The sequence below is a fragment of the Talpa europaea genome (assembly GCF_964194135.1).
Source record: "Talpa europaea genome assembly, chromosome: 5".
Lineage (NCBI taxonomy): Eukaryota > Metazoa > Chordata > Mammalia > Eulipotyphla > Talpidae > Talpa > Talpa europaea.
In genome coordinates, this window is record NC_140071.1 from 56,899,822 (window position 1) to 56,924,365 (window position 24,544).

A 24,544-nucleotide genomic window follows, 5' to 3' on the forward strand; every position below is an offset into this window, starting at 1 on the left:
AACTTGGGTAGCTAAAATGAATCAAAAGTTGCATATTATCATGAAACTTTTATATTCACCATATACCTTTATCAACAATTTTTTGATCTTGTCAACATTCTTACATTAGGAAATAAATTAAAAAAATAAATCAGTCTCATGAAGTTAAATAAATAATAATATCAAGGGAATACTCACTTCTGACTTACCTTGTCAGGGTCATTCTAAAATTTCAATAGGCAAAATTAATAGACTAATTTTTACTTTACCTCTATTATCTCTTGGAGGAGGGTCATTCTTAATAGAAGCCACAGTCCGTCGATTCTATGAAATAGAAAATACTTGTTTTACTTTCTCTCTTTACTCACATATATCATAATTTCAGCATGCTTTTTAAACAAAAGGAGGATAAATATATAAAACTAAATGGAGAAAAATCTAATAAAGTACCATTAATGCTGTCAATATGTAAGTCTCTTTATATGAGTATTCCCCCTACTTCCAAAGACATATACGTGTGTGTGTATATGTATGCACTGTTTTCTTCAGGAATTAATTAGACCCTCGCACTCACTGCACTAAAGACTTTGTGTAAGTTAGCCCATTTAATCTTTACAACAACTCTATTAAGTCTTTATTATTGCCATTCCCATTTCATGTATGAGGAAACTAAGGAGAGATTCAGTAATTTCACTAAAGTTTGTGCTATTAATCATTATGCTTATCTGCCAAAACTGTGTAAAAAATTTAATCTTTGGATGCAAGGGGTTAATAAAATAGTAGTTTTAGACAACTTACAGCTCATTGTTAAACTGACACATCCAAACATTATGAAGTGTGCAATCAGTTACATTAAAAGGTTTCATTGTACTATCAAAAACTTCAACACCACATGGATGAGGGCAGCAAATTTTGGTACTACTGTTTATTTAACAAGACTTCATTTTAATCACATGAAAAAAATCATATCAAAAAATGCAAGTCTTTTCAACCTAATTGGACATTCAAATCTGATGGTTATTACTAAAAGGGTATTTATAGTAGGGTCTCCCTCTAGACAAAATACATCTGAATCTCTGTGAATGGGCCTAGAAATTCTTCAGGTGATTTTAATGCACAGTGGAGATCAGTAGTAACATATCAAGGATAAACTATGAATACCCTGTTTGCGGTGGCAACTAATAAGCTCTAAGCTGTGACTTTTAAAATATGCTAAAACTATAGGAACTGAAAAGCTGCTTTATGTTCATATGTACAGCTTACAAAGTAAGATAGTTTACTAATACTGTTGAGCTTTTTTCACATTTTTGAGCTCAACTATGTCTTCCCTGCAATAGCGTGAGTTATAAGATTGTCATATAATAATTATCTTTGTAAATAATACTGACAAAGAAAAATCAACACATTGTTAAACCGAACAAAGAACTGCAAATTCAACTTGTGGGACTATCTGGTTCAAAGAGTTACACTTTTGACACAAAGTTTCAATAATGAAAGCTTCAGTAGAAAAAATGAGGAATTGGGGACTCCCTGGTGGTGCAAGGGTTTAAGATGCAACCTATGAAGCTATCCGCAGCCACTGCAGCACAAGTTCGATCCCTAGCCAGGGAGCTATCCACATGGCACAGCAGAACTCTCCTGACTCATCCACTGCCCTCCTCAGCAGCGTATTTCAGTCAATCTGCCTGTTCTGTTCCCCACTCTGTCTCTGGTGAATCCTCTCACCCCCCCACACCTCTGTTCCTGTATGCATAAATAAATAAATCTTTAAAATAAAATAAGGAATTACCTTTACAAATAATACAAAATACGTGTCTTTCATTTTTTTTTTTATTTATGCATACAAGTGGGTGGGGACAGTTTGATAGCACTGAGACTTTAACCCCAGTGTCACCAGGGGGGCCCAGTGCCTTTTTTTTTTTTTTAAGATTTATTTATTTATTTATACACGCACTGGGTATAGTCAGAAGCGCGGGAAGGCGAGAGAATTCACCAGAGTCAGAGCGGAGAGCAGAGCAGGCAGACTGACAAGGTACACTGCTGAGGGGAGCAGCGGGCAGCAGGAGAGGTCTGCATGCCATGTGGGACCCTCACCCAGTGGCCAGGGATCGAACCGGCACTGCAGAGGCTGCGGGCAGCGGTCAACCGCTGCACCACTGGGGAGGTCCGCCTTTTAATTTTTAAGGAGAAAACTGTTAGGGAGGATATTTATCTTCACAGATAATATAGAAGTAAGTTAAACTACAATTATATTCCTTAAACAAATACAGAACTACTATTTCAAAAGGCTTGGAGTGTGAATTTATTATGATTAATAAAAAAAAAATTCTTTATGAAAGTCATATGTATTCACTAAAGAAACACTGACAAGCAAATAGTTTGTCCTATATTTCCCAAGAAGCTATTAATTTTAGGAAAAACCCTAATCAGGAAAGGAGATTTCTAACATCTCATTTCCTAACGGTGAATGAGACACCCTTTGCTATACCTTTCAAAGTATAAGTCTATACATGCATGTGAACGACAAAAAGTGTGTTTTTTTAAAAGTGAACTTAATTCTTGAAACATAATCTTCAGTCTGCCAATTTCAAATCAAAATATACATACCCTCCTATGAATTTTCATCACTAACCTTTACAATTTTGTTTACTTTGGCTGAGGATGCTGGAGGTGGAGGTGTTTCTGGACTGGGTTCAATTTCTTCATCAGGTACAAGGTCAGGGTTAAGAGAAAAGATGCTCTCCAAGTCAATCTGTTGGTTTTTTTTTTTTTTTTAAAAAAAGCATATATTTTTAGAGTATATTTTAACAATTAACCTTTTATTTTTCAAATAAATTTACAGAGAGAGAATGTTAAATGATCTCAGCCTAAGAAAGAGTATGCCATTAAAACAAGATTATCTAGAAATATAAAACACATATATTTAAAGAGTCTCCCTCTACAGGTAACATTTTGTGTTCTTGATTTTACATCCAATCATGTAAGATATGCAGAAGGAATCTAGTTTCTTAAGGCTGAAAATTTTTAATCATTCAAAGTTTCTCAAAGGATAATGAATATATACTATATAAAAATTAAATACTCTTCTGCTTTGTTTTATATTCAGAATCTTGATTTTAGAACTAGAAATAAAATTTAACCCAGTGATCTTACCTCTTTGCCTTTTGTATCTCCATTTTCTATCCACTCAACAGTTACACTTTCATTATCTTCATTTAAAGACGTTACCATTGCTTGATGTATCCGGCCTAAGTGGGTATAAAATACACATTTTTAAAGTGCCATGAATTATGGGATTCCTCAATACTATCAATTACTATTTTATAATTTGCAAACATTTAAAAAACTTATTACAAGGATCCCCACAAACTCTCAAGATTAGGAATGACCTTTGTCCACGAGACCATAAATCAATTTGCTATTTGTCAAGACCAGGAATTTAAGAGATTGTATTAGAATGAAAGTTTATTTTCAGCACATGTAAATGGTTACACAGTGGCATAAATTACCTATAATTTTACACTGTTAAGCAGTTCTAATCATTAGAAAGTATCCTGTGAGTCAACAATGACCATGTAAAAGACAGAAAATTCATAAAGCAATTTTTTAAACTTATTTAAAATCTCAGATTATACTGTACAGACTGACAATGTTTTAATATTAAGAAAATGAATCTGAGTCCAAAAAAGTTGGGAAATGCTAACCATATGTATAATTTGTTTATTCTTTGTATTTATCTTCTGTTATATATGTTACAAATATTTTCTTCAAAGTTGTAGATTATCTTTTCACTTATTTTATGGTGTTTTTTGATGAGTGTGAGTTGTTAATTTTAGTGTAGTCAAGTATGTACTTGTCAATTATGCTTTTTTTTTTTTCATAAAATTACTGAAAAAGAATTCACTAAGTCTCTTACACTTTCCTCTAAAGTTTTACAGTTACTTTTATACAGGACTGTAATCCGTTGTCATTTTGATCCTTTTATATAAGGAAAAACAATTTCCATTTTCCCCCTACAGAAAGCAAATTCTTCCAGAACCATTTCCTACAAAGCACTTATTTCTCTTACTTATCTGCATACTGTCAAATTCCAACTATACATGCATAAGTCCATTTCTTCATGCCTGCACCAAAATTACACTGTCTAAATTATTTAATATCAATATCGCTCTGCATTGTCTTGCTATCCTTGTAAAATAAGCCCTCCTGTCTTATTGTTCTTTCAGAATTTCTTTGATCTTCTTAGTATTTTGCATATCTGTACAAATTTTAAAAATAGCCTATAAAGTTCTAAAAATCAAATTAAAAAAGGTCTGTGGGGATTTTGATTGGAATTGCACTGAATATTTTGTTTTGTATTTTTACAGCATTGATCAGGAGCTGATACTAGCCAGCAGTTTTCCTTTCTCATATCAACCTTATTCTGGTATAGTAATTATAAACTTAGACTTAAACCTTGAGTGTTTGGTAGGCACTGATTAAAATCATCTTGGCTTAGGGTTTTATTTGTGAAAAGATACAATGTCCTTAATTATAGGTTTACCATCATTTTCTGTCCTTCACTGCTTTGATAATTGGAGATTTGTATAAAACTTTTTCTGGAGACTTGTATCAAACTTTGGATATAAAGTTGTTCATAATTATATTGAATGCCTGTGGTTACTGAAATGATAATCTCACTTTTTCATTCCTAATTATTCAACTTTTTTTCTTGGATCAATCTTACCTGAGATTTTTCAATTGTACTTGTCTTTTCCAAGAATAACACATTGTTTTGTTTAATCTTTTTTTTTTTTACTTTTCAAAAAGACAGGTTTATTAGGAAAAGGAAAAGAGAAGACACTTCCACAGACACAAACAGGCGTAAAGAGCTGCTGCTGCTTTGCAAAGGGTAAAATGTTTGTGGAAAAAAACACCTGCACAGTCATAGGTAGGCAGGAGAGCTGCCTCTGCTGATAATTTTTATTATGTTATTAATAATAAAATATAATTGCTCTTACCATTATTTCTTACATTCAACTTAATTTGGCAAATTTGCTGAATTTTTACCTCCCCTTAAATTTTTTTTTTAAAGATTTTTTATTTATTTATGCATACAAGAACTGGGGTGTAGGCCAGAAGTGTGGGGTGGTGAGTGGATTCACCAGAGACAGAGTGGGGAACAGAACCGACAGATCTACTGAGACAATACACTGCAGAGGGGAGCAGTGGGTGAGAAAGGAGAGTATGCTGCGCCATGTGGGTCAGCTCCCTGGCCAGGGACAGAACTCATGCCACAGTGGCTGGCGATAGCTTGATAGGTTAAAGTTGAGACTTTAACCTCTGAGCTACAAGGGAGGCCCCCCTCCCTAAATTCTTAAGATGGATGCTTAGCTTATTCATCTTTACCTTTTCTTTTGTCATCATAAGCATCCAGCTACCTATTTCTCTTCAAGAATTGCTTTAGTAGCATTTCACAAATTTGTGTATGTAGTATTTTTGTTATTCAGTTCTATTTCTAACTTTATGCCTCTGACTGATGAGTTATTTAGAAGTGCTTTTCAAATTCTAAACACAAATTTTCTAGGTATCTTGATAATTATTTCTCAAGATGAGACACGTGATTAATCAGAACAACTAAAGCCACAAGTAATTGGTATAATTGGCATGGATTCCCTGTTTATAGTGGCTAAGTATGATTCCTTCTATTTCTACCTCAGTTGCACTCCACTGGCCTCTCTTGTAGGAAAATATCTTACAACCCTAGCTCCAGTGAGCAAAGCAACCGGAATTTTTAATTAATATTTAATTCAAAGGGAAGTCATACAAGTCTTTTTTTTTTTTTTTTTTATAGAGGCATGCTTTATTTATTTGTTTGCTGGTTTGTTTGTTTGTTTTTGTTTATACATGCACTGGGTACAGTCAGAAGTGCGGGAGGGTGAGAGAATTCACCAGAGCCAGAGCGGGGAGCAGAGCAGGCAGAAGGACCGAAGTACACTGCTGAGGGGAGCAGCGGGTGGCAGGAGAGGTCTGCACGCCATGTGGGACCCTCCTCCGGTGGCCGGGGAGCAGCCGGGGATCGAACCGGCGCCGCAGAGGCCGCGGGCAGCTTCGCAACCCAGCGCTCAACCGTTGCGCCACCGGGGAGGCCCCATACAAGTCTTTTATCTTAAAAAAAAAAATGCTTTTTTAGTTCCTATCATGCTATAGGAGTCAAACTTTAGCCATCCATGCCTGCTCAGTCCCATCTATCATTTTCTGTTTCATTTCTGCTTCATGATAATGTCTTGTTTTTAAGCTTAGTCATCTTTTTTGGCTTTTTCTTATGTATCTCTGGGGCATTGGGATGCTAATACATGAACTTCTATATTGTATTATTTTGACCAGAAGTCCCAATCCATCTTGAAGTCATATATCACATTCATAGAAAATGGGAATCAGATTTGAAAACCGTAATTTCACACTACTGGATAAAATCAGTACCATTATGTTAATAACTGTTAGTTTCAAAACTGATTTTTTAAAACTTAAAAATCCAGGTACATATTTAAAAGTTTTCAGCTTTATTTGAACCTACTTACAAAGACAAAATGATTTCGTAGAAAATGTCACTTGTTGATAGCTCAGTAAAAAAAATACTTACAGTTTTGGGAAGTACGAACAAACCCTACAGAACATCTCCCAAATCATTATTTTCCCAGATATAAAGCTCTCGGTTTTATTTATTTTTTATTTTTATTTTTTAAAGATTTATTTATTTATACAAGCACTGGGTACAGTCAGAAGCGTGGGAGGGTGAGAGAATTCACCAGAGCCAGAGAGGGGAGCAGAGCAGGCAGAAGGACCAAAGTACACTGCTGAGGGGAGCAGCGGGCGGCAGGAGAGGTCTGCGTGCCATGCGGGACCCTCCTCCGGTGGCCGGGGAGCAGCCGGGGATCGAACCGGCGCTGCAGAGGCCGCAGGCAGCTTCACAACCCAGCGGTCAACCGCTGCGCCACTGGGGAGGCCCCAAGCTCTTGGTTTTAAAACCCAAACTTTGTAAAATTTATCTCTCAATACCAAGATATTTTGACCAAGGTTTATATAGTAAAAGATTTATATCTGTTTAGCGGCAGGAAGACAGCGCAGGATATACATGACTCCTCGGTGGCCTTTGAAGTCTTTTACTGGGATTTACCCCATAACAGGGCAGGCAGGGGTGCAAGTCTTCACTCTCTCTCTGGGCTCTCTGGCGTTCTCTTGTGGCCTCTGCCTCTCTTTCACTCTGGTGTTCCTTTGGTGCATCTCCCTGACACTGCCCTTATAAGCCTAGTCTCAGCCAGGTGAATCCCATCTACCTATGCCACCCCCCCCACCAACCCTATTCCAGGTGCCCGCCATCAGGCATGCATTCAGGACTGCAAGGATCCATCATCAATCCTAATGGTGGGAGGGCAGAAAAGCCTGATACCTTTTATTTACCCTACAATCTGTACATGCCAAAACTCAATTCTAATTTTTTAAAACATTTATTTATTTATGCATATAAGAACTGGGGCGTAGGCCAGAGATACGGGGAGGTAAGAGTGGAGAGCAGAACAGACAGATCAACTGAAATACACTGCTGAAGGAAGCAGTGGGCTACAGGAAAAGTCTGCTGCGCCATATGGGTAGCTCCCTGGCCGGGCATCTAACTTGTGCTGCAGTGGCTGGTGATAGCTTCAGAGTGCTGAGACTTTAACCCCTGTGCCAGGGAAGCCCTCAATTCAAATTTTAAATAGGAGTGCTGTAGGGTAAGGAAAAATGCCAGGCTTTTCTGCCCTCCCGCCAACAGGATAGATGATGGATCCTTGCAGTCCTGAATGCATGCCTGTTTGCGGGCACCTAGAATAGGTGAGAAGCAAAGAAGCAGAAGCAGAGAACGCTAGAGAGCCCAGAGAGAGTGCGGATTTGCTGGGGGCTGGAAGGACTGCCAGCCTCCAGGCCCCCCAGTACCCCTGCCTGCCGTATACCTGGTAATCCCAATAAAAGCCTACAAAACCACTGAGGACTCTGACTCCTCCTTTACCCTGTCTGCATGGGATCAGAAAACCGGCACTGTGTCCAGTCCTGCCTTTACAAGTGCACAAGAAAGGTTGCGCTACATTCCAAATATAATTAACAGACTGTCAGCATCACATATACAAAAAGTAATGCGGGCCTCCCCGGTGGCGCAGCGGTTGAGCGCTGGGTTGTGAAGCTGCCCGCAGCCTCTGCAGCGCCAGTTCGATCCCCGGCCACCGGTGAGGGTCCCACATGGCGCGCAGACCTCTCCTGCCGCCCGCTGCTCCCCTCTGCAGTGTACTTCGGTACTTCTGCCTGCTCTGCTCCCGCTCTGGCTATGGTGAATTCTCTCACCCTCCCGTGCTTCTGACTGTACCCAGTGCATGTATAAACAAAACAAACAAACAAACTAAATAAATAAAATATGCCTCTATTAAAAAAAAAAAAAGCAATGCCAGGTATCAAAGTGACAAAAAAAAATTTTGGCACAAGATGATGCTTGCACCGTACTCAGTGTTGTGAGCCATTTTCTGACTGCTGAAATTTCCATGGCCTCTTATATTAATTTAGCCCTTGTTTTGCCTAGTGTTGAATGAATCCCAAAATATTTACGATCATGTTGAAATGGATGGTCAAAACAATGGATGGTCAAAAAACAATATTAGGAGAAAAGATTTTATTGAATATAAAATGGATTTACTACTATATTGTTTGTTATGCATGATTGTTTTTACACATGTGTAGGTGATTTATAGTCTTTTAAAAAAACTTACTGGGATTTTTTAAAAAAAAGTTATGCATGCAATAACTGGGGTGCAGGCCAGAGGTGTGTGTGTGGAGGGGTGAGAGGATTCACCAGAGACAGAGTGGGGAATAGAATAGGCAGACTGACTGAAATACACTGCTGAGGGGAGCAGCGAGCGAGTCAGGAGAGGTCTGCTGCGCCAGATGGGTAGCAGCTCGCTCCCTGGTCGGGGATCAAATTCGTGCCGCAGTGACAGCAGACAGCTTCATAGTTTGTGTCTTAACCCCTTGTGCCACCAGGGAGGCCCTTATTAGAATGTATGAATTGCTCAACCCACTGCATTTTTTTCCCATTTAAAATAAAGGCAAGTATGTTCCCAATCACCATTTTCAAACACACCCTCTGATCTTCAGGAACAAATTACTGGCCTTAAATAGGAGATGACCATGAACTGTTTAGAAACAGAATCTTTGCAGTTCTTTTTTTTTTTTTTTAAGATTTATTTATTTAAGCATACAAGGGCTGGGTTGTACGCCAGAGATGTGGGGGATGAGAGGATTCATCAGAGACAGAGTGGGGAGCAGAACATGCAGACGTACTGAAATACACCGCTGCGGGGAGCAGCGGGCCAGACAGGAGAGGTCTGCAGCACCATGTGGGTCACCTCCCAGGCCAGGGATCAAACTGGATGGAACTTGTGTTGCAGTGGCTGCAGATAGCTTCATAGTGCTGCGTCTTATTATAGTGCTTCATAGTGCTTGTGCTACCAGGGAAGCCCCATTTGTGCTACCAGGGAAGCCCCATTTGTAGGTTTCTGTTATTGGAAACTAATTAAGTTTCCAAGTTTCTGTTATTGGAAACTAATTAAGTCATGTGAGAATCATCATTATTCTATGAGAAAAACTGGCCTGTATTGGACTATCTTTAAGATTTATTTATTTATACAAGCACTGGGTACAGTCAGAAGCGCGGGAGGGTGAGAGAATTCACCAGAGCCAGAGTGGGGAACAGAACAGGCAGACTGACGAAATACACTGACTGCTGAGGGGAGCAGCGGGTGCGGCAGGAGAAGTCTGTCGCACCATGTGGGACCCTCCCGGGAGGCCGAGGATCAAACCAGCACTGCAGAGGCTGCGTGCAGCTTCGCAGCCCAGTGTTCAACCGCTGCACCACCAGGGGAGGCCCTATTGGACTATCTTTAATGTAAAAAACAGTAGTCTCCTAAAAGTCAACTTAAGAGAATGTAAATTTTATCCTAAATTTAAATGTCAGAATTATTAATAAAAATATTAACTAATTCAAAAATAAATCTAGAAAATATTTTAAAATCATAACCTTTATTTCAAAGTAATTGTTCAGTTGGCTTTAAGAAATATTTCATATCAATTAATCTCTCAACTTTTTGTTATAGTGATATCAAAAGGAAAAACAGTTCAGATCTCAACTTTTTAATACCTGTTGGTAAACAGTAAAACAAACTTTTTTAAAAAAAAAAGTTTTATTTATTTATTTATTTATTTATATAAGCACTGGGTACAGTCAGAAGTGCGGGAGGGTGAGAGAATTCACCAGAGCCAGAGCGGGGAGCAGAGGGCGGCAGGAGAGGTCTGCGCGCCATGTGGGACCCCCCTCCGGCGGCCGGGGAGCAGCTGGGGATCGAACCAGCACTGCAGAGGCTGCGGACAGCTTCGCAACCCAGCACTCAACCGCTGCGCCACCCAGGAGGCCCCTAAAACAAACTTTAAAAGCAAAAAAAAAAAAAAGAAAACCCCACAAAGATAACCAACAGAAAGCCAGAATTCAAGTCACATTTTCTTTAGTGAATACAAAAGACAAATGCATGGATTCTATACTTTAGGACATCCTCAACTTTAAAAATTAAGACGGTTTTCTAAAGATTGGTATTAGTGCTATATAAGTTGCCTTAAGAGGTCATATATTTATTGAGCTGTCAAAAACCAAGTTTACATCTTGACTACTGCCTCTGAAAACAGGATCCTATTATATGTTTCCTAGTTTACAGATGAATTCACAACAGCTGTGAGACTAAGAAATGCCAGCAACCAATTAGGCTGGCATAAACCTTGTCTAGCGTATGAAGTATAATTTGGTTGCAAATGTAGAAGACAAAAGACAAAATAGCCAAGAATAAAATATCATTACAAGTATTTAAAGTCTGAATATTTAAAATATCGACAAGTATATGAATTTTATTAAGAGAATATGGTGGTAGAACATTAGAAAAAATATGAAAAAAAACAACAATTAATTCTTTTCAGGGCCAAGTTGTTTTCTAAAGGCTATGATTATTTCTGAAATACCTAGGATTACAAACTCCATGATTTTTTCTATTTCTAATTACCCTAATCACAGAGTTGAAGCATACATGAGCATATTCATGGCAAGCCTTCCCCAAAAAGTAAACATTAGTTTTATCAGTTCCTCGTTGAACTATTTCTACGAAATTTTCATTTCATTCTTCTAAAATATTAAGACTTTTATACAACTTTCAAAACTGAAACATGTAAGAATAATACAACTAAAATGATTAATGAAAAAAATTTAAATTATAACACAGTAGATAATTCTGAACTTTCTGAAATTATTAAATCTAATTTTCTGTTTAGTTTGATAAATAAAAAGCATAACAAAATTAATACTTTATAAATATTAGGTAATATATTTTTTAATTTTTTTTTAATAGAGGCATGTTTTATTTATTTATTTGTTTGTTTGTTTTTTGTTTATACATGCACTGGGTACAGTCAGAAACGCGGGAGGGTGAGAGAATTCACCAGAGCCAGAGCGGGCAGCAGAACAGGCAGAAGGACTGAAGTACACTGCTGAGGGGAGCAGCGGGCGGCAGGAGAGGTCTGCGCACCATGTGGGACCCTCCTCTGGTGGCCGGGGAGCAGCCGGGGATCGAACCGGCGCTGCAGAGGCCACGGGCAGCTTCGCAACCCAACGCTCAACCGCTGCGCCACCGGGGAGGCCCTAGGTAATATATTTTTTAAATTTTACACGAACTTTGAAAAAAACTAGTCACTAGTCATTCATGTGTATCCAACACATCATGAAAATATAAATAACTTAAAGCACTGTTATAGCTCTCCAGTGTATCTATTACTGGTAAAACCTCTGCTAACCTACTCAGTTTTCAATCAGAATACCATGTATAATTAAAAGACTTTTTAAATTGACTTTTTAAAATAGCATAGTAAAATTTATCCAAGGTAGGACTAAGAGGAAGAACAAGCATGACTATGCATTCAAGAACAAAGTAGTAAATATTACTCAAGATACAGAATCATATATTAAGATCAAGGGCATGGCAAATGTTTCCAGAGATTGAGTAAAATATATATGCTTACTCAAAACAGTTGTAAATACTCTGAAAGAAATACTTTCTTTCAAGTATTCAGTTCCCCCCAAAAGAGAACCCTGATAAAATTATTTTAAAAAACAATGACTTTAAAGCCTTTGCCACTTCATATCCTGTGACTGATTATAATCTGTCTTAAACAGGTCTCTTAGTTTAATTTTGTATGAAACATTGATCCTGTAAAGCAAATCTATATATTTAGTTATAAGAACCAAGCACCAGTGCACAAAGTAATTTAAAAATTTGAACACATCTTTCCAAGTATAGTTGTAGCAAAACATGTTAATTAGCTTTAGTTTCTAAGGAGGTTTGTTTAAAAGCTGTCTCTTAAAATACACAATCCCTTTCTTCATTTTATTTAAAGGATTCTAAAGGATGTTCCTTTAGAATGAAAGTAACCTACCTCTTTATACTAAGTTTACAAAGTAATTTTGTCATTTTTAATAGTAAGATGGAAAAATAAAGATTATCAAAATGCTGCTTTCTGACACAAAGACTAAATACGACAACGGATACTACAAACAGCATTATTTAGAACACCAAAAACACTGTTTGCTACACAGTAATATTCCTTTGTTATTTCTTGTCCTGTCCACTATCTCAAAGCAGTTTATAATTTATCATTTTATATTCTCTCCAACGGTAAATGTCAATATATTCCTAAATAGCAATGACAAAAAAAGAATCTGGTGATTTGTCAGATGATCACAGCGGACCCAGCAGTCAAACACTTGAACTGTAATATTCAGGTTTTGTTAGCTAATCTAAACTGTGATGAAAAGAATACTTAATGAGAACTGTGTAAGCGTCACACCTTCTTCAGTAGCTTTTTGGTAAAACAAGGAGCCATTAGAGAAGGAGACAAATAGTGCCTCAGCTGACACTCCTAACAGTGCTGTTGCTGTTTAGTAAATCCCTGGAGAATGTGACTTTGCCAAACATAGAGACCTTTTTGTTTTATCACATTTAAGATGTTACTGTTTATAACTAAATTTAAAAGTTCCTGCATTTCTCTTTTTAGACTTTAAACACAAAACTGGAATTCTGACAAAAGAGAGAAAAAAGGGGAATGGTACAGCTAAGAATTTTCATGAAGCAGAGTTTAAAAATAGGACATATTGTACACAAACCACAAATTTTCAACTTCTTGCCTCTTCTGTCCATTGTTTTGAAAAGGGATGTGAAAATTTAATGCTGCTCTGTTTCTCTGGGGTGACAGGGGAACTGCTGATCTGTTGGAGTTGTTTTTGTGCTGACTGAACCGCACGACACACATCAAAATATGGGTAGAATTCTCATTTAGAAGAGTCTACTACGTTTTTGAGAAAAGTTCCATTCTGAATTTGCACAAGGGTAATAAGAAAAATGTCATAAAGGGGCCATGAAACTATTAAAAAATATTAAATCACTACAGCTTCCTGATATTACTCTGCATATTTGGGATTGGAGGGAGGATTTAAAAACTGTCCAAACCACCAGTAAAATGAACACAAAAACTGAAATTTCTACAACCAAGTCATATGATTATAATCCTAAATGAAACACTAAAAATGTAAATACCACACACACAACAGAATTTAGAAGAACTTCATGAAGTTTACCAACTCACATTTATTACCTAAATAAATCTCAAAACATTGTAATTAAAAGGAAATTCTTCATATCCACATTCCCTCGGGTGACAGAATACCTGAAACATGTTAGAGAATAAAGGATTTACTATCTATAATACCACAGATTTTTATAAGTGATGTTAAAATAACACGTCACTGAGATAGTCCAAAGTTTTGAAGACTTCCTTTCACAAATCTGCTAAATTTACTGAGCAATGCTATCTAATTGCTCGCTGGCTTAGGTTTTTACTTACTCATTCCATACCAATACTGTGGCGCTATTTTCTGACTTTTTTTTTTTTTTACAGCTCCATGAGATATATCTTTAAATGTACCTTTTCATCCTTAATCTCATCCTTAAATATATTTCTCTTTGAACTATTTCTAACAAGAGAGTGAGAGACATCTTTTTCACAATGATTTTCAACAGTTTTCAACAGCAGTAACCTAGGCAGTGTACACTTGTACATACCAATTAACAAAATTTAAGTATAACTCAGAAAAGTGCCAAAAACATGACAAATTATTCAGTGATTCCAACTGGCTTTCCACTTTTTAACTTTCATTAGGGAATTTAAGACCTGAACTCAGATGCCTTGAGTGCAGTAAACAAAATGTTTAGTCAAAGTTACCAAGCGTTAATGAGGATGCCAAGTGAACTGATAACATCAAAATCCTTCCCAAAATCCTCTCATAGATAAAAAGGCTCAGCAATCTGGATAGTCTAAGAGAAGAAGCTTACTTTATAATACTTAGAGGGGGGACTTGCTAATGCCTAGGGAAATAGCAGCATATGCCAATACTAAAAACGCTAAGTAAAAATTTCTGATAAGGAAGTTAGCCTGTCTATCTTTCCTGTTTCCTAGGAGAGTGGGTCAGAAAAGTTTCTGTGAAATCTTTAAAGAATGTTATAAACACATTACAACTGATTTTCAGAAACCTGTATTCTAAAAAAAAGATATTTTGTCACTAAAAAAGGACTAACACAGAAATGTCTATATAACCCAAATAATATTGATACCTACACTTAAACATTAAAAATAAAACTGCTACAGTTACAGTTGAAATTTTGATTAGAAATGTTGAGTCTCTGGTCATACTAGTACCACGTTAAACCAGTCACTAATGAAAATGAAATCTTTAATTTTAAAATACAGTAGTTTCTGTTTTTCAGGTTTTCATTCCAAAAATCCCATTGGATGCCTGACACCAGATAGTACCCAACTCTGTACAGTTTTTTCCTTATATGTACACACCGATGATGAATTTTAATTTATAAATTAGGCACACTAAGAGAGTAATAATAATACCTAATAATAAGAACAGCTACACTAATAAAAATGAATCTGGTCTGTTTTCCCTTAAAATTTCTTACTCTAATATTTTTGGGCCACAGGAAACTGAAACTACAGAAAGCAAACTGCAGATATGGGGAGACTACTGTATTTTTAACCACTATTTAAAAATGCACTTCCAAATGCATTATGTATTATTGTGGTCTTGAACAGCTGTCCAGATTCAAAATATATCAATATATTCACAATGTCTTTACTTTGGGACTGAATTTTGTCCCCCAAAATCTGAGTGCTGAAGAGCCTCTGGGAAGTAATTAGGATTAGAGGCCATGAGATTGGGGTTCTCATGGGGAGATTTATAAATGACTTCATACGATGAAGAGCAAGAGGGAAATGTTCTTCTCCACTACAGGAGTATGTAGTTAGCTAAGGACAAAAGAATGGGAGAGAAGGAAGGAGGGAGGATCAAAGAACTGAGAGGCCAGGGTACTAGAAGGATCAATTATCTATGAATGTTGTAGTTATGAAGAATCATGACAGGAATAGGGTCAGAGAGAATAAAAAAGTCAAGAGCCAAAATATTCAAGGAATTAAGGAAGCTGGTGACGTCTGAAATTTTATGTTGGGGAAGCAGGTACATGATGTTTCCATTAGCCAAGAAAGGCATAGAGAAAATACAGATATTTGAAGATTAAGGCATTTTTGATAAGCTTAATTTGAGATACTATAAGGAAATCTATGTGGAAGTATTAAGACAGATCTGAAACTCAAGAAAAGACTGGTCTGAAGAGGAAAGTTTATCAAGTTGTCATTTCTAAAAAATTTAATTCTAATATGTAAAATTATAAACATGTATGTTATAAACCCCCAAATGCCCTTTAATCAGTTTCTTTATTCTTTACTACATGGCCAATCTTATTGTCATTCCTCCCACCACCAGTATTAACAGCTTGATGCATTTAATCATCCTTTGCAGGGTTTCTTTTAATTTTTTTTAAAAACCTTAATAATTTTTATCTATCTATCTATCTATCTATCTATCTATCTATCTATCTATCTATCTATTTATGCAAGCAAGCACTGGGCACAGTCAGAAGCGCAGGAGGGTGAGAGAATTCACCAGAGCAGGCAGAAGGACCAAAGCACACTGCTGAGGGGAGCAGCGGGTGGCAGGAGAGGTCTGTGCGCCATGTGGGAGCCTCCTCCTGTGGCCAGGGAGCAGCCGGGGATCAAACTGGCGCTGCTGAGGCTGTGGGCAGCTTGGCAACCCAGCACTCAACTGCTGTGCCACCAGGGAGGCCCTGCAGGCTTTCTTTTTAAAACCAAATTTTACTAATTTACAAAACTATCATTTCAGGAGTATGGTTTTGTCTCAATATGTGTATATGCTTCACTCACCAGCCATCAAAGTTTTTGTGCCATCACACTATCAAACACTCCCTATCTAGCAGAGAACCAGATATGGTCTGTTCCTTAAAATTTACAGAAATAAATAAATAAATAAATAAATAAATAAATAAATAAATAAATAAATAAGAAAGATTTACAAAGTGTGACAAAGTTTATTAAGGAAAAATAAAGTGTATTATGAGAGAATAAGGAAAGATTAAATTCTGATGTGCAAGTCAGGAAAGGCCTCTGAAAAAGTGCAAATATAATACACTGAGAATTAAAAGCAAAAGTTTAGTAAAGCAAAATGAGCAAGAAGAAAGTTTTAAGTAAGAGACAGCTCATGCAAAAGTTCTGAAATGGAAAAACACTAAATGAAGGCTAACAAGGCTAACCACTGGGAGCAAAGACATAAGTGTTTAAGGAAAGGCAAAAGCCTAACATATAAGACCTTGAAAGCTCATTTTAAGGATTATCTGGTCCATGTCCTTCAAAATCTTGATACAGGGCCTCCCCTAGTGGCGCAGCGGTTGAACGCTGGGCTGCAAAGCTGCCACAGCCTCTGCAGCGCCAGTTCGATCCCCGGCCGCTGGCGAGGGTCCCACATGGGGTGACAGACCTCTCCTGCCAAGCCCGCTGCTCCCCTCAGCAGTGTATTTCGTCAGTCTGCCCGTTCTGTTCCCCGCTCTGGCTCTAGTGAATTCTCTTACCTTCCAACGCTTCTGTCTGCACCCAGTGCTTGTATAAATAAATAAATAAATCTTAAAAAAAAAAAAAAAACTTGCTACACTAATAATCTTTCCTTGTTCTATATTTTCAGACTCCTCTCATCCCTGTGGTCATTTCAACCACAGATAAGCTGATTTGATCTCTCTCCATTAATCAAAGGACAAATTATTGGATGGCATAGCTTGTGTATCTTCCATTTCCCCACAAAAATGGCAGCTCCTTATGGACAGAGACTTTTGATTTTTTTTGTCTTTTTTCTTTTTACTTTTTTAATTTATTTTATTTATACAAGAGCCAGGGTACAGGCCAGACGCGTGGGAGGGTAAGATAAGTCATCAGAGACAGAGCGGGGAACAAAACAGGCAGACCGATGAAATACACTGCTGAGCGGAGCAGCAAGCTAGACAAGAGAGGTCTGCTCGCCATGTGAGCCTTGGGTTGCTCCAAGGCCATCAGGGATCGAACCAGCACTGCAGAGGCTGCGGACAGCTTCACAGCGCTGCGCTCAACGGCCTGTGCCACCAGGAGGCCCCCCCCTTTTTTTTCATTGCTATGTCTCAGTACCTCATACATTGCCTGAAATACTCAATATAATGGTTAGTAAACACATATATAGAATACAAACAGTCAACTATCCTCTAACCAAGGGCTGGTGTTTTGAATAATTTCCTGGAAATAATGTCATTGTCATATAAAAGATTAACTTCACTGATTCTGGCCTCCATTACGAGGCCATCTACTTAAGCAAAGTAATCAAATGCAAACTGATAATAACACATGGAGATTTTTTTTTGTTAGCCTCATTTATTTAACTATGCTCAGGTTTTGAAAAATCTCCCCCAAAGTTATTTAGTTAGGCTGTTCAAGTATATTAGATTAAAAATACCTATTTTTCGGGCCTCCCTGTTGGCGCAGCAGTTGAGCACTGGGTTGCGAAGCTGCCCGCAGCCTATGCCACGCCGGTTCGATCCCCGGCTGCTCCCCGGCCACCAGAGGAGGGTCCCACATGGCGCACAGATCTCTCCTGCCGCCCGCTGCTCCCCTCAGCAGTGTACCTCGGTCCTTCTACCTGCTCTGCTCCCCACTCTAGCTCTGGTGAATTCTCTCACCCTCCCGTGCTTCTGACTGTACCCAGTGCATGTATAAACAAAACAAACAAACAAATAAATAAAACATGCCTCTGTTAAAAAAAAAATACCTATTTTTCAAAAATTGTATTGAGAAATATGGTCTCTGGGGCCTCCCTGCTGGGCAGGTGGCTGAGCGCAGCACTGTGAAGCTGTCTGCAGCCTCTGCATGTGCAGGTTTGATACTGGCCAACTGCAGAGATACCCGCGGAGATACCCACATGGCGAGGCAGACCTCTCCTGCCTCACCCGCTGCTCCCCTCAGCTGTGTATTTCAGTCAGTCTGCCTGTTCTGTTCCCTGCTCTGTCTCTGGTGAATCCTCTCACCCTCCTGCACATCTGGCCTGTACCCCAGCTCTTGTATAAATAAATAAATCTTTAAAAAAATAAAAAATAAACAGACAATACAATCCATGAATGTTTTGACAGAGTAAACAGAGAGTACTGAGACAACATAAAGCAGGGAACCAATCCTAGTCTAGCAATCAAAGAAAGATGGAGTGTTTTAACAAAGGCAAAAAGGAACAGAAACTAGGTTAGGTAGTACAGTGTTCTAAGGCAAGAATTCAGAGGCTGGAGCACCTCAAATACATGGCAAGAAATGAGACTGGGGGCCTCCCTTGGTGGCGCAGAGGCTGAGCGCCGGGTTGTGAAGCTGCCCATGGCCTCTGCAGCGCTGGTTCAATCCCCGGCCACTGGCAAGGGTCCCACATGGCGCAGCAGACCTCTCCTGCCATGCCCGCTGCTCCCCTCAGCAGTATATTTCGTCAGTCTGCCTGTTCTGTTCCCCACTCTGGCTCTAGTGAATTCTCTCACCCTCCCGCGCTTCTGACTGTACCTAGTGCTTGTATAAATAAATAAATAAATAAATAAATAAATCTTTAAAAAAAAAAAAAAAGAAATGAGACTGGACAGGGAAGTCAGACTGTTCAGGTTTTAGACAAGCTACATTAGAGTTGGGCCTTCATCCAGGGAGCAATAAAGACAGAAGTCAACGAGGTTTACAGCACATGATCAGTGGGCTAAATTTATGTCAGAAAGGTTATTCTGAAAGAGTAATCTACCAAGGGTGGAGAGAACTATTTGAAATTTGCTGCAACAGTCCAAACAAGACATAATGCTACCTGAACCAAGTTATACTGGAGGAAAGGAAACAGGACAAGGATGGAATGAAGAACTCCTTGGACAGTTAATCAAGAGTACCTGAAGAAACGAGGTTAAGTGAAAACAAGGACTCAAGGAATAAAGACATCTAGGTTTCTGATTTGTATAACTGTGTGAATAAAAATGATGAGAGATACTGAAGAAGTAGATTTGGAGAGGGGGCAATAGGTTCAATTTTTGAATATGTTGAATTTCAAGTATTTATGAGCTGTGGAAGTGGAGCTATTCAATAACCTGTTAGATATACAAACAGTACACGTCTGGAGCCAAACTGAATTGAAGTATTTAGTTCATTCAGAGAGAGAACAGTGTGAAAAGCAGTGAGTCCTGAAGGACACCAACATTTAAGGAACAGACAGAGAAAAAAGGACCTGCAAAGATCTAGGAAAGGTCTAAATAGCATTATTTTCAATTTAGTTAAGAAATAGCTCTTAAGGAAACCAAAAAAAGTGTTTAAGGTTAAAAGCAATGTATCACTCTAAATAAAACTGCATACCAAAGAGTATATAAAGGAAATACATACACTACTTAGGGTAGTGTTGTGTAGTCAACTCTCCATATCAGTTACAATTCCGGGGGAAAAATAGTAAAAATAAAACCCATGTATAATCACAAAGCAATTTCAAACAGTTTTATAAAAAATAAAGATCACTGATTCTACACAGGCCCCCAAATTGATCAATTATGTCAGATTTCTAGTGAGTTACTATAAGTTGTTGTATTTTCCTGACAATATAGCTGCTTATCTAGTAAATATTCTTGCACCTGATAGTATATGTAAATGTCTAAACTTTTGACAATCTTGTGAGCAAAAAGGACCCAAACTTAGGCAATGGTAGAGACTAGAAAGATTAGCATCTCTTTTCTAAAAGAAATTAAAAAGCCAAAGAACACTTGTAGTGAGTGCAACAGCTATTCAAAACTTTGCGTAATTTACATGGTAACCTCTCCTACGGAGAAGTCCAATTCCTTCCAAACCATTAGATGAAGGGACACTAATGATCATGCAGCAAATGCTTGTTGTATTAATAACAACACCCAAAGGCAAGGTATACCATAGAAAAAAAAGGTATGTAATTAATGACCTGTCTTCCCTTATCTGAAATATCCATACTACACAAAGAATTCTGAAGGAGTCATAGTCCAAAGACTTTAGAGGCGGACAATCCACGTTCCAATCTCATATTTGCTACTCTCTATGACTTTAGACAATAAATTTCCTTATTGAAAAATAAATAAGGTTTGAGCAGTATTTCAAAGGGTTATATGTGGTTACATTTTAAGACTTCCCTCATTAATTAGGGCCTCTAATTTGTTATTTTTTTTAATTTATGCACAGAAGAACTGGGGTATAGTCCAGAGTTGTGGTGAGGTGAGAGGATTCACCAGAAACAGAGTGGGGAGCACAACAGGCAGATCTACTGAAACACACTGCTGAGGGGAGCAAGCAGATGAGACAGGTTTGCTGTGCCATGTGGGCTAGCTCCTTGGCTGGGGATCGAACTCTTGTCACAGTAGCTGGCAATAGCTTGACAGGGTTGAGACTTTTAACCCCTGCACCACCAGGGAGGCCCTTGTTCTTATTTCTTAAATACCCTATAGGTAAAACTACAATATCCATAGCAATTATAGGTTTTAAAAAAAAACCTACAAAATTGTTATTTGCTCACCTTTCATGAAATGAAACAATCAGATTTCATGTGCTTGTCTCACAGCTATGAATTTCCTATCACTTAACTTTAACAAATCAACTCTTGTTTAACTTTAATCATGGTTCATCTCAAGGATGAGTCTCCTAAGCAAACACATTTATCATGGCATTTGAACTATAAACCCAAATTGTCCATGGACCAAATAAAGAGATGGAGCTAAAGCTGCAAAGAATACCTGAATGAGTCCTCTTGTTGCACTATAGCATATTTAAAAAGCTTTGTCAGTAAACCTTAAACATCTCATATTGGCCAACAAACTAAGCCTAACATCTATGAAGAACAAAAATTTACTTTAATTGCAACCCTACATTGCAACCCTACATTCCTCACTATCAATATCTTCAATGGGAACACTTGATCCAGTTGATGAACCTACTAATGACACATCATTAATACTCAAAGTCCAGAGTTTACATCTGGGCTCACCTTGGTATTTTGTTTTGACAAATGCATAACAACTGTCCACTATTATAGTATCATATAGAGTAATCTTATAGCTTAAATTATAATTTCACTCCCTAAGAATTCTGTGCTCTATCTAGTCATCCATCTGCTACCCTTTTTTAAGTCCTAAATTGTAAACAGGATTAAGAGATTCTAAATGCTGAAATAACATCCAGAATCTTGAAGATGAGAAGCGAAGGCAAAAGTCAGGGTAGAAAGAATTGACCTAAAATATGCATGAAAGAAAAGGAGAACAGGGCCTCCCCGGTGGCGCAGCGGTTGAGCGCTGGGTTGTGGAGCTGCCCGCAGCCTCTACAGCGCCAGTTCGATCCCCGGCCGCTGGGCAAGGGTCCCACATGGCACACAGACCTCTCCTGCCGCCCGCCCGCCCGCTGCTCCCCTCAGCAATGTACTTCGCCAGTCTGCCTGCTCTGCTCCCCGCTCTGGCTCTGGTGAATTCTCTCACCATACCACGCTTCTGACTTTACCCAGTGCTTGTATAAATAAATAAATAAATCTTAAAAATAAATAATCTTAAGGAAAAAAAGAAAAGAAAAGGAAAACAGGTACATTTCAAGAAACAAAACACTTCATTCCTTATAGAACTGAATCCAAATTTTTAACTAATTCTTTTTACTTCTTCCCCAACCCCTTCCAAAGAATTCTGAAAGGGTCGTGGCTAATAAACTATATAACTGAGTCTTTAAAAGGCAAAGTAATTATAGTTAAGTAAATTCTTGAGGTGCATATAAACATTTATTGGAAGTGACTCATATCTTACTCACTTTTAAGATATTAGTGGCAAAATCTATAAACAACCTGAGTTGAGTACTCTCTTTCATATACTACATTGTACATGAGCTCTACAGTACTCTACAGTGTATTCATAAATAGGATTAGTTTGAGTAAACTGAAGAGATTTCAGAACTTACACTCAGACTTTCCAAATGTTAAGCTCATTCCTTTCAACTTACCTGTCCTTTTTTGCCACCCCCCCCTCCCGCACAAGTGATTTATCACCACAGAACATCAATTCTTCTTGCAGCGAGTTCTACATCTATCTGTTCCTTAATCATTGCTAACCCTCCTAGACTGATGCAATCTTAGCCTTGCTAGCTCTCATTTTCAGTACTACTCTCCCTCTAATCTATTACTAATCACTAGCTAACTCCTATTACTGCTTTAGGAGATTAAGTCCTATAGTAGTTTCCAAATGTCCTAAAAATTAATTCCAAGATGACTTACCCTATCTTTGTTTCCATGTTTTTAATAAGGTGCCCCAGATTCCCCCTTAGTTTTTATTTTTTTCATCTATCATTCTCGTCTGTACCTACCTTAAATGTACTTTTTAACTGACAGCCCTTCTCTCCCATGAACCTCTCTCATGTTATACGCCATGCCCGGAGTGCCTCCTTTCCCACAAGGCAAGACTGGTCATCTTCCACCCACCATTTAAACTTTGCTCGCCATGAAATCTGTCAGATTGCTTTTAGGAGATGCTACTTTTTCTAAAATAATGGCTCACAACCCTGCTGCACAGTGGAATCAGTGTATAAAGTATTTTGAAATAAAATACTGATGCCCCAGTGCAGCCATTATGCAAAGCGATCTGGATTTACCTTAAAACTAAAATTGGAAATACTCAGCAATCACATTCTTGGGCATTTATCCAAAGAATACGAAACCATCAATGCAAAAAACTATACACTCTACAATGTTTATGACAACATTATTCACAACAGTTAGGAATTGTAAGCAATCTAAATGTCCATCAACAGTTGAGTGAATCAAGAAAATGTGGTACATTCTTAGATGGAATACTATTCAGTCATAAGGAATGATGAATTGCAACCATTCTCAGCAAAATGGAAGGAGTTTTGAGGGAATTATGTGTAGTAAAACAAGAAAAAATGACAAAAACAAATACTGGACATTTACACAGCAGATGACTTGATAAAGTAAAATACTTACAAAAACTTGAGGATGTTAACACCATGAGAGTGCTAAGGTGAAGAGGGAGTAAGGAGGGAGAAAGGGACAAGGGGATAAAAAGGATGATGGTGGGAAAATAAAAGAACACACCCACCTGTAAGATAAATGAATACCAACTACTATGGGAATAAAAGGCCCTTTCATAAAATGGGGAAGATACTGTCTACTATACATTTAGCAAAGCAACTGACAAAAAAAGTGCAAATGTTATATTCCTCAGGTAGCCAGACTAAAACCTGCATTTGCTTTTTTTAAAATAAATATTTATCTTTTATTTATTTATGCACACAAAAACTGGGGTGTAGGCCAGACGTGCAGGGGGCGGTGAGAGGATTCACCAGAGACAGAGTGAGAAGCACAACAGGCGGATCTACTGAAATACACTGCTGAGGGGAGCAGCGGGAGAGGCAGGAGAGGTCTGTTGCATCATGTGAGTTAGGGATCCTCCCTGGCCAGAGTTCCAACTCATGCCTGGGATTGAACTCATGACATGGAACTCATGTGGCAGAGTGGGGATAGCTTGATAGCACTGAGACTTGAACCCCTGCACCACCGGGGAGGCCTCTGAATTTACTTTTTAAGAAAGGAATAGAAATCAAGTGTGGAAGATATAAAGGGACATGGCTTCTGAAGCTAAGCAGACAGCTGCCAGTAAGATTCATAGTCAAAAGGGTCACTAGGCAAATTTTACCTTAAGTATGTCTCCTGATGATGTCTTTCATTAAAAAAAAAAAGTACACAGGTGGAATTTGGCTAAAATCAATGCTAAAAGAAAAGAAAACAAAACCTGGAAAAAATCTTTTAAAACAAAATATGGTGCAGGGAAGTATCTGATCATTATAGTCCCTTGGTCACACTGTATGGGGAGGTTGTTCCTCAATAACATGTAAGTCCCAGCAGCTGGCTCTATTTTAATGCTCTGCTTCCTTGGTTCCTATGTTTACAAGCACCCCAATGTAGGATATTTAGAAA

At 38.1% G+C, this 24,544-nt stretch overlaps 1 protein-coding gene across 4 annotated transcripts in view; it reads right to left on the reverse strand.

The window, feature by feature from the left end:
• KIF2A (kinesin family member 2A) overlaps nt 1-24,544 on the reverse strand; it is a gene marked incomplete at both ends in the record, with an annotated part of 60,762 nt that overhangs the window by 28,776 nt on the left and 7,442 nt on the right. For all 4 annotated transcript variants that reach the window (XM_084233362.1, XM_084233360.1, XM_084233361.1 and 1 more), the window contains 3 exons: nt 249-303; nt 2,612-2,731; nt 3,133-3,227. In XM_084233362.1, coding sequence (XP_084089488.1) covers nt 249-303; nt 2,612-2,731; nt 3,133-3,227 — 270 coding nt within the window. The remainder of the gene's footprint in view (nt 1-248; nt 304-2,611; nt 2,732-3,132; nt 3,228-24,544) is intronic.